This window comes from Rhincodon typus, chromosome 12 (genome assembly GCF_021869965.1).
Source record: "Rhincodon typus isolate 14 chromosome 12, sRhiTyp1.1, whole genome shotgun sequence".
NCBI classification, from domain to species: domain Eukaryota; kingdom Metazoa; phylum Chordata; class Chondrichthyes; order Orectolobiformes; family Rhincodontidae; genus Rhincodon; species Rhincodon typus.
In genome coordinates this window covers 44,868,224-44,879,575 of record NC_063343.1, presented here as the reverse complement: position 1 = coordinate 44,879,575, position 11,352 = coordinate 44,868,224, and the positions used below count along the sequence as shown (strand labels likewise).

The window sequence follows — 11,352 nt, the reverse complement described above, 5'->3', positions numbered from 1 at the left end:
GCACTGACCTCTACATCGCCGAGGCCAGACGCCAACTCTCCGACACCTCCTCCTACCGCCCCCTTGATCATGACCCCACCCCCGAGCACCAAACCATCATCTCCCAAACCATCCACAACCTTTTCACCTCAGGTGTCCTCCCACCATGGCCTCCAACCTCATCGTTCCCCAACCCCGTACCGCCCACTTCTATCTCCTTCCCAAAATCCACAAACCTGACTGCCCTGGTCGACCCATTGTCTCCGCCTGCTCCTGCCCCACTGAACTTATCTCCACCTATCTGGACTCCATTTTCTCCCCCTTGGTCCAGGAACTCCCTACCTACGTCCGTAACACCACCCATGCCCTCCACCTCCTTCAGAACTTCCAATTCCCCGGTCCACAACACCTCATCTTTACCATGGACGTCCAGTCCCTATATACCTGCATTCCCCATACAGATGGCCTAAAGGCCCTCCGCTTCTTCCTGTCCTGCAGGCCCGACCAGTCCCCCTCCACTGACACCCTCATCCGCTTAGCCGAACTCGTCCTCACCCTCAACAAATTCTCTTTCAATTCCTCCCACTTACTACAGACAAAGGGGGTGGCCATGGGTACCCGCATGGGCCCAAGCTATGCCTGCCTCTTTGTAGGTTACATGGAATAATCCCTCTTCCGTACCTACACCGGCCCTAAAACCCACCTCTTCCTCCATTACATTGATGACTGTATCGGCGCCGCCTCATGCTCCCACGAGGAGCTCGAACAGTTCATCCACTTCACCAACACCTTCCACCCCAACCTTAAGTTCACCTGGACCATCTCTAACACCTCTCTCACCTTCCTGGACCTCTCTGTCTCCATCTCGGGCAACCACCTAGAAACGATATCCATTTCAAGCCCACCGACTCCCACAGCTACCTAGAATACACCTCCTCCCACCCACCTTCCTGCAAAAATGCCATCCCCTATTCCCAATTCCTTCGCCTCCGCCGCATCTGCTCCCAGGATGAGGCATTCCACTCCCGTACATCTCAGATGTCCTCGTTTTTCAAGGACCGCAACTTCCCCCCGTCAGTGGTCGAGAACGCCCTCAACCGTGTCTCCCACATTTCCCACAACTCAAACCTCACACCCCGTCCCCGCAATAAGAACCAAAAACGAATCCCCCTCGTCCTCACGTACCACCCCACCAACCTCCGGATCCAACGCATCATTCTCAGACACTTCGCCATATGCAATCCGACCCCACCACCAAAGACATTTTTCCCTCCCCACCCTTATCTGCTTTCCGGAGGGACCAGTCTCTCCGTGACTCCCTTGTCCGCTCCACACTCCCCTCCAGCCCCACCACACCCGGCACTTTTCCCTGCAACCGTAGGAAGTGCTACACCTGCCCCCACACCTCCTCCCGCACCCCCATCCCAGGCCCCAAGAAGACTTTCCACATCAAGCAGATGTTCACCTGCACATCTGCTAATGTGGTATACTGTATCCACTGTTCCCGATGTGGCCTCCTCTACATCGGGGAAACCAAGCGGAGGCTCGGGGACACTTTGCAGAACACCTACGCTTGGTTCGCAATAAACAACTGCAACGCCCAGTCGCGAACCATTTCAACTCCCCCTCCCATTCCTCAGACGACATGTACATCCTGGGCCTCTTGCAGTGCCACAACGATGCCACCCGAAGGTTGCAGGAACAGCAACTCATATTCCGCTTGGGAACCCTGCAGCCCAATGGTATCAATGTGGATTTCACAAGCTTCAAAATCTCCCCTCCCCCTACCGCATCCCAAAACCAGCCCAGCTTGTCCCCGCCTCCCTAACCTGTTCTTGCTTCCACTATCCCCTCCTCCCAGCTCAAGCTGCACCCCCATTTCCTACCTACTAACCTCATCCCGCCCCCTTGACCTGTCCATCCTCCCTGGACTGACCTATCTCCTCCCTACCTCCCCACCTACACTCAGCTTTACTGGCTCCATCCCCGTCTCCTTGACCTGTCTGTTTCCTCTCCACCTATCTTCTCCTCTATCCATCTTCTATCCGCTCCCGCTCTTTCCCTATTTATTTCAGAACCCCCTTCCCCTCCCCCATTTCTGATGAAGGGTCTAGGCCCGAAACGTCAGCCTTCCTGCTCGGCCTGCTGTGTTCATCCAGCTCTACACCTTGTTATCTAAGAGTTTAAGAAAACTCTCTGCTGGATAGTTTTGATTGGCAGATTATTTGGTGTAGGTTAGAAATAAATAAATTCCCATCTGTTTGTGTAGTTTTAATCAAGTAGTTTAATTTGCAATCAACCTGTATGGATGTGTTATCACATACTTCCATAGTCATTACATCCTAAGATGGGACTTAAACCTGGAGCTTTCTGACCCAGAGGTAGGGACACAAGGCCCATCTTTTTCAATATTCGTCTTTGTTAACATTTCCCAAATGCAATTATAATGTCGTAAATGCTTGACGAAGTGGTGCTATTGAGGAAAATTCACTTAACAATTGAACTTTTTACAGGATGTTTGTAATATCAAGCATAACCATGCAAAGAAAAACTTTCTACGTGGAAATGACCTTGCGGCCTGAAAAATATTACCTCCCCAAAATCCAGAAACAGCCTAGAGAGGCTGAACAATTTGAACAACCTTAGCAAGGTTCTGCAGAGTTCATCTTGCTGAAAAACAGTACAAGACCTAAAGGGGGCAGTACAAGCCATAAAAGTCGAAGTAGTGAAATAAAAACTAACAGAACGAAGGTACTGATTATTGCCCCTCTAGGCTAACAGACAACGAGGGTGATGCCCAACTTAGTTGAAGAGGCTGAGGGAAATCACTTGGTTGTTCTAAGGAATTAACATAAGCTATGTGAGTTGAAAGAAGCAGAAAAGGTGATCTACAGAATTCCCAAAGCTAGTTTCGCCAAAGAAAAGGTTAGGATCACAGAATGACCCTAAAGTGTTAACCGTTGCTGACATACAGATCAAACCAGTATCTGTATTCACACAATCCGGAAGTTAACCACAGCTCTCAGTGTGGAAACACAGAGAACAGATGCCAACATAGGATTCCCTGAACTCGGGTTTAACCTTGGCTTTACTAAATTAATTTGTGAGTTAAAAGCCAAAATCAAGGACGTGGAGGGAAAGGAGAATTCTCTGAACTGGGAGAATTATTGACCCCCGCTCAAAAAAAATCAAGAAACCGAGAGCTTAGCAGTAACCATACTAGACAGGAATACCAAATTTTCTTCCTAGAACATCAGCAGGATTATAATGATACTGTTATATCAGCAAAAAGGGATTTTGACCAAAGAAGGGTTGAATTACAGGCCCAGTGAGGGATCAAATTGCCAAGAGAATCTAAAGGGTTTAAATCTGGCAAAAGAACAATAAATGTTTCTCAGTAAATAACAATGATTGACTTAATTCTGGACTTGCCTGGCACATTCTTGGCAAACCTGACTAAATAAAAATGCTGCAAATAGAGAGTTTAATAAAGTCCAAAGGCAATAATTAATGCAAGGTGTAATAAAAGCTGGGAAAAAGAGAAGGAAATAATTCCTGAGATAGCAGGCAACTAGAAGATACTCGGAAGCTATATTGCAACCACCATCTGTATGAGTGTAAAATAAAATTGTCTGCATTTCTCTATCTTTTGTTTCTACAAACGAAAGAACATATATAGAGAAAACACAGTGTGGAGCTGGAGGAACACAGCAGGCCAGGCAGCATCAGAAGAGCAGGAAAGTTGACGTTTCAGGTCAGGATCCTTCTTCAGAAATGGGGGAAGGGGGCTTAGAAATAAATAGAGAGGAAAGGTGGGGCTGGGGAAGGTAGGTGGGATGGTGATAGGTGAGTGCAGGTAGGCTGTGGTGGGGATTGGTCAGTGAGGTGGGAAGAGCGGATAGGTGGGAGAGAAGATGAACAGGTTGTGTCAGGTCAAGGAGGCGGGGATGAGTGGGAGGGTTGGGCATGGGATGAGCCTCTGCTTGGTCTCACCAATTTGTAAAACACCTGCACTCTGTTCGCGACAAACGACAACACCTTCCAGTCGCAAACCATTTCAACTCCTCCTCCCACTCCCTGGGTGACATGTCCATCTCGGGCCTCCTCCAGTGTCACAACGATGCCACCAGGAAACTGGAAGAGCAGCACCTCATTTTCTGCCTTGGGAGCCTACAGCCCAATGGCCTAAATGTGGACTTTACCTGCTTCAAAATCTCCCAAACCCCTGCCTCATCTCATCCCCACTTCCTTGACTTGACACAACCTGTCCATCTTCTCTCCCACCTATCCGCTCCTCCCACCTCACTGACCAATCCCCACCATTGCCCGCCTGCACATACCTATCACCATCCCACCTACCTTCCCCAGCCCCACCCCTCCTCTTTCTATTTATTTCTGAGGTCCTTTCTCCCTCCCCCATTTCTGAAGAAGGGTCCCGACCCGAAACGTCAGCTTTCCTGCTCCTCTGATGCTGCCTGGCCTGCTGTGCTCCTCCAGCTCCACACTGTGTTATCTCTGACTCCAGCATCGGCAGTTCTTACTATCTTTGAGAACATATATAGATTTTATTTCTTTTCAGTAAAGGAGGGGGTACATGACCAAGTAATTTATAGAAGACCTGTGTTAAAGGCTACAATATTTTTCTTTCAAGAAACCTTGGAAAAGATTGTTTCAAAATATCTCCAGGCCAGACAGAATTGTAGCTGTCAGACTCAATCTCCACTCCAAAGATGGCAAAAGAGGATCCTCAAGATATGTGCAAATTGAAAAGTAATCTTCACTCGGGTGAGTAGCATTAATTATAAAGGAATTGTTTGTCAAACAACAGAAATTTCTATGGGCAAGGCGCGAAAGAAGGGTTTTATAGTTAATGTACCTTGTTGCTCTTATATTTGTGATTGACCTGGCTTGATTTAGGCAATCCTCAATGTAATTATGTTTCACTGTTACCCAGGAGATAACAAACCTTCACTGATGACTCATTGTAAGAATGAATATTAGGCATTGAATGTAACAAAAGCTAAGAACAACAGGTGGGAGAAAGACTATCTTCAAACTGCAAATGCCTTAAACAAAACATGACTGGGCTTTTTGTGTAGGTCACATGGTAACATCAGATCTAGAATCATCTAGAAGACAGTTCTATCCAGTGGGTGAGGAGAGAAAGATATCTCAAAACACGTAATGGTTTGCTGTAATTCGCCAGCTAAATTGCCATGCCTACACAACCAAAAATCAGGAGCCTTCTCTCTCTCCTAAAATCTGTTGTCACATTGAGCCCATCTTACATGAAAACACCAACTATTCAACTTCAGTGATATTGCAGCTGCTGGATCAGACCTGAAGGGTTAACCTTCATTTCAACAAGAAGAAACTCAAATGACATTGCATGTCCCAATGGTATACTGTAGAGATTTACTCAAACTTTCTCGTTTGAGGTCTTCATCTTATCTGTATTTGGTTTAGTCTTGGTATCTTGTTCGACATCAGGTGGAGTATTATGTACAGCTTGGGGATCACATTATATGAAGGATGTGAACACATTGGAGAGAGTGTAGATATGATTTATAAGAATGGTTGCAGGGATGAGAAACTTCAGTTATGAGCATGAACAAGTTGGAACTGTCCTCCTTAGAGAGAGGAAGGGATCTGATAGAGGTTTTCAAAATCATGCTTGGGCTAGATAAAGTGGATACGGTGAAACTGTTTCTGCTTGTAAAAGGAATGAGGGTGAGAAAGCATAGATTTAAAGTGATTTGCAAAAGAAGCAAGGGTGATGTGAGAAAAAAATCCTTTTCACACAACGAGTAATTAGGGTTTGAAATGCACTGCCTGGAATTGTGGAGGAGGCAGGGCAAACTGAGACAATGGAGAGGGCATTGGATGATTATTTGGATAAAAATAATGCCCAAGGGTGGGGGGGAGAAAACTGGAGATTGCCAGAGATAATGATACTCATTTAAAGAGCTGGTATGGGTACAATGGGGCAATAGCCTCTTTCTGCGCTGTTAAACCTACATGATTCTGTAACTTTTAGTTAATAAGTTTATCTCATTATTCTTCAGGGACCTTCAACAAAAGCATGTAATAAATTAGCCTTTAACTAGTTCAAACAAAAGGTTAACCACTTGAATCATACAATTCAAAAAGGAGGACCCTATGAACATACACAGATGTTAACAACAACAAGTTTAGAGACTTGTGCTTGAACATTGCAGGGATAAACACAACAGTTGAAAAGTCCCTTCAGGAACAGGCTTTGTCAAATAAATCACACACAGTGATTGATAAGATGCTCCATAACACCTTAAGTGACCAGCCAAATTATAAGTCAACAACTGCCCCAGCATGGGCAGCCTATGTGGAAAATTAATCTCACTGGTCAGAGGCTATAGTCTGTATCAGTTGATCTTTGGAAGCAATCCAAAAATACCAGTGATGTATGATCATTCCCCACTCTTGGAAGGGACCACAAATAGTTCCACCTTTTCTGCATACTTGGATGACCTAGATGCAGGGAGAAGAACATTCATCAAAGCTAGAATCATAGAGAAAATTTGGCATGCCTTATGGTATTGTATTATATTATGAGGGATAAAGTTTAATTCTGGGCATTCTTTATGTTATAAAAGATATTGTCAGAAAGAATGGAAAGGTTTACATTAATTGATAGGGAATGATAGTAATTCTCCAATGATGGGAGTTAAATTATTATAGTATTATCAACCTAGGTTATTCAGGATTGATTATTAACTTGTAGAATCTGAGCAACGATAGAAGGTGATGAAGCAAATGCAATTCACTTACTCATATGTTTGACAGTTATGAGGAACAGAATACAGTACATAAGAGACTGGAGGAGGATAGACAAAGTGATAGATTGGACTATTTCTCTCAAAGGATAATTACTCAGTGCCAGAGTGACAAATATTACTGCAGGGACAAATGCAGGTCTCTTTAAGGTTCAAACATATCAGCTCCATAGTTCTAAGACAGAATGATGTGTGGTTTGGAGGGGAAATTCCTGTTGGTGTTTTGATGCATACCCCCATCTTTGTAGGTGGTAGAGGTTGCAGATTTGGAAGGAGTTGTCAGAGAAGCTTTGGTGAGTTACTGCAGTGTATCTTTGGATGATATTGTGCATCAATGTCCTGAGTAGTATCAATCTTCTTGAGTATTGTTGGAGCTATAGCCAACTGGGCAAGTGCAGTATATTCCATTACATTCCTGATATGTGTCTTATACATGGTGGACAGGAACAAGGAGACAGGAGGTGTGTCATTTGCCACAGAATTCCTAGCCCCTGACCTGCAGTGTTCCCACAGTACTTATCTGATCACTGGTATACCCCAGGATGATGATGATCAAGGATTCAGTGATGCCATTGAATATCAAGGGACGATGGTTAAATTCTCTTTTCTTGGAAATGGGTATATCCTGGTACTTTTGAAGCACAAATGTTACTTGCGAATTATTAGCTCGTATGCACGCTGGCTGCTTAATTATCTGAGGTGTTGCAAATGGTGTTGAATATAGTACAATCTTTACCACTGCTAAAACATCTAAAGATAGTTGGTCCCAGGACGTTACCGTAAAGAATACTTGCACTGACATTCTGGGGCTGGGGAGGCTGACATGAGACAATCACAAATATCTTTTGCATTAGCTATGACACCATTCAGTAGAGAGTTTTTAACCATGATTCTCCTTGACTCTACTTCTATTTGGTCTTCTTGATGCCATCTTTAGTCAAGTGCTGACTTATGTTAAGGATAGTCACTTCGGCCTCACCTTGGTCTTCAGTTCCTTTGTCCATGCTTGCGTCAAGGCTATAGTGAGGTCAGCAGCCAAATGCCCTTAGCAGAACCCAGGCAGAGGGCCAGCAAGCAGAACTTTCCTTTGTATGTGCTGCTTTTTAAACCTGTCAATAACCCCTTCCATCACTTTGCTGACAATCAAGTGTCTATTGATCAGGCAGGAATTGGCTGGGTTCAATTTGCCATGCTTTTTATGTACAGGAAGTACACGGGTAATCTTCCACATTGTTGGTTACATGCCAGCTTTGTAGGAATAACTTGGCTGGTGGTGGTTGATGGGGCAAGAGCAGCAATTCATAGAATCATAGAATCCCTACAGTGTGGAAGCAGGGCATTCAGCCCATCAAGTCCACACAGACCCTCCAATGAGTATTCCACCCACCCACCCTATCTTTGTAACACTGCATTTCCCACAGCTAATCCACCTAGCCTGCACAGCCCTGGACACGATGGGCAATTTAGCATAGATAATCCACCTTTCCTCCATATGTTTGGACTGTGGAGGAAATCCATGCAGACACCTGGAGAATGTGCAAACTCAACACAGACAGTCGCCTGCGCGTGGAATTGAACCTGGGTCCCTGGCACTGTGAGACAGCAAAGCTAACCACTGTGCTACTGTGTCACTCAAGTCATCAGTACTATTGCTAGAATGCACTCAGGGCCATCGCCTCTGCAATATCTAGTACCTCAGCTGTTCCATGATATCATGTGCAGTGAATTAAATTGGTTGGAGACTGGGACCTGTGATATTGGAGATCTTGGAAGGCAGCCTCAGAAGGACTTCCTGATAAGGCATAGAAAGTCAGAGCAAGACCACTGACTTGGGATTTCAAAATTTTAGAGTTGACTCCTCCACCACAAGAAACATGACCTTGAAGATTTTCTTAACTCTTTTAGCCAGATATTCTTGGGAATGTAAATCAATTGGTTTTGCAGGGGGAAAATTTGGAAAAAAAAGTGTTTTTGAAACCATTTACAGAAGAATTGAAACAATAATTAAACAAATGTGTTTATGTATTGAATGATGTACCAAGAATATGATATTTGTTGGATAGATGCTTCTTTCTGAAAGTAGGTTGCATTCAGCTGAAAACAGATCAAACCACATACTACTGTATTACAAATAGAACTTCACAGACAACTTAGAAGGCAGCACAGTGGCAAAGTGGTTAACACTGCTGCCTCACAGCACCAGGGATACCCAGTATGATTCCAGCCTTGGGCAATTGTCTGTGTGGCGTCTGCACATTCTAACTGGGTTTGCTCTGGCTTCCTCCTACAGTCTAAAGGTGTGCAGTTTAGGTGGATTGGCTATGCTAAATTGCCCACAGTGTCTAGGGTGGGAAATGCAGGGATAGGGTAGGGGGTGGGTCTGGGTGGGATGCTCTTCAGAGGGTCAGTGTAAACTCGATGGGCTGAATGGCCTGTTTCCACACTGTAGGGATTCTATGGGACTATATGATGCATGTCAATGATTTCCCCTGCACAGGATCTGTGGAGTTTGACCTATTTAATTCAGATAAGTTAGAAGATGATTTTAAACTTGTAATTCTGGCTTCTGGGGGTCTTTTAGTATATGTGGTTAGTAAGTACTCAGCCCAGGTCTGGAATACCCTTGAATCAACAATCATAGTGTTAAATTATTTCCCAGTAAATCAGACCAGGTTTCTGGAGAAAGATGATTTTGAATCTAGGGAAGAAACAGATCAATTTAAAGTTGATAGGTCAGTTAAAATAACTGTGCATTCAGACAAGATCTGTGCCAAGTTTGACAAACTGGAATGGACTACAATGATAGAACACACGATAGTTGAGGAGGCCCCAAGAATAAATAAAACCTTAGGATTAAATTTGGAGAAATGCACACTCTAGTTTTCAGCCTTGGGTGACCTGAAAGATATGAAGTTAATCCTTTTCAGTGACTCTTCCCATGCCAATCTTCCAGATGGATATTCAAATATGGCTGGGGCCATCATATTCCTGGTGAGAAAAGAATGGAAAATGTTGTCTCTAGGCCTGAGAAGTTAAGATATAAGAAAGTAAGGTTTGTAAGGCTGCAGCTGTGAAACAATTCATTATCCAGGCAAAGCATGTTATCTTTTTTATACTTCATCATCTGGTTTGAATCCACTACCCATGTGAAGATGTTGTTGCTCTCCATCTAGGGAAGGAATGTTCTTCTTTGTGTAAGAAGACCACAACTGAATGATAGTCCAGGTGTGGTCTCATTAACACCTTGTATAAACATAGTAAAATTCCTTTATTCTTCCATTTCAATCCATTACTTTTAGCTACTGTAGACATATATTTTATTTCAATTACATCTCTGTACACTTCTATTTTAAAGCGCATTTGTTAAATTCATGTCAATAACTGGTACAATAGACCTTGAATAATAATTAAACCTTTTGACTTGTACTTACCCACTTGTGTCACTATCTTGTGGATCTGATCTAAGTCAGAGTTTCCTGGCAGGTACGGATTTCCTGTTGCCATTTCAATACTCATGCATCCAAATGCCCAAATATCCACAGGTCTTGTAAAGAAAATATGTATTAATGTTTTAAGAAATATTTATTGTGATTAGTTATCCCTTAGACATCATCCTTGAACATAAAGACTAAAGTGTCTTAAGTGCTGTGTGTCAGGGGTAGCACATGTGCAAACTGTACTGAGGTGACAATTTCATAATGCTTTGTTGCAGCTGTTCTTTTTTAGCAATTGTAATAATGCAGACTACAATGACCCTTGGGAAATGGTAATTAAACTAGTTAAGCAATCAAAAAAGGTTTCTTCACAAAATCCTATGATCTTTAAAAATTGATGAGTGACCTCATGCATTTATCCATAACAGACCAAAAAATCTTAAAACAGTGTGCACTTCTTGCCAACAAGAATTTTTCTTCCAGTTGTCATGCTTTTGTAATGAGCTTGTATCAGCTTATTTCCTTAAGTTCCTAGATATTTCCCTAAGCAATCTTTTCGGACATATTATGACACACCTCCGGAACAGATAGGACTTGAACCTGGGCCTCTTGGTCTTGGGGTAATGACACTACCACTGTGCTAAAAGAGCCCCTTCCCTTGGGTTCCCAGGTATTCATTACTCAACTTGTCCAAGGGTATTTTTACACAACTCTGGACCAGGTGGGACTTGAATCCATGCCTCCTAGCTCAGAAGTAGGGACAGTACCATTGCATCACACCCTTAAGTTCACATTTATTTTACTAATTGTGATACAACATAAATATTTTAAATTAACTGGAAACAAAACATGCTGGAAATGACAGCAGGCTAGGCAGCATCCATGGAGAGAAAGCAAGCCAAAGTTTCAAGTCTAGATGACTCTTCATCAGAGCTGACATGAAGTGTGGAGGGGGCAGCATTTATGCAACAGTTGGGAGTTTGGTGATAGTGGAGTGCTGGGGGATGTTGATAGTTCAGAATAAGTGAATGGAATGTGAGAATAACAGGACAATGGCGTGTCCAAAATTTGCTCGTATATTTTAAATTGACCTATTCAGATGTGTTCTGACACACTTTTGGGGGTAT

The 11,352-nt window shown here is 43.5% G+C and overlaps 1 protein-coding gene across 1 annotated transcript in view; it reads right to left on the bottom strand.

Annotated features, from left to right (window-relative positions):
- LOC109912236 (cyclin-dependent kinase-like 3) overlaps window positions 1–10,326 on the bottom strand; it is a 73,634-nt gene extending 63,308 nt beyond the window's left edge. The window contains exon 1 of the mRNA XM_048603983.1: window positions 10,223–10,326. Coding sequence (XP_048459940.1) covers window positions 10,223–10,307 — 85 coding nt within the window. The 5' untranslated portion in view covers window positions 10,308–10,326. The remainder of the gene's footprint in view (window positions 1–10,222) is intronic.
- Window positions 10,327–11,352: the final 1,026 nt, after the last annotated feature.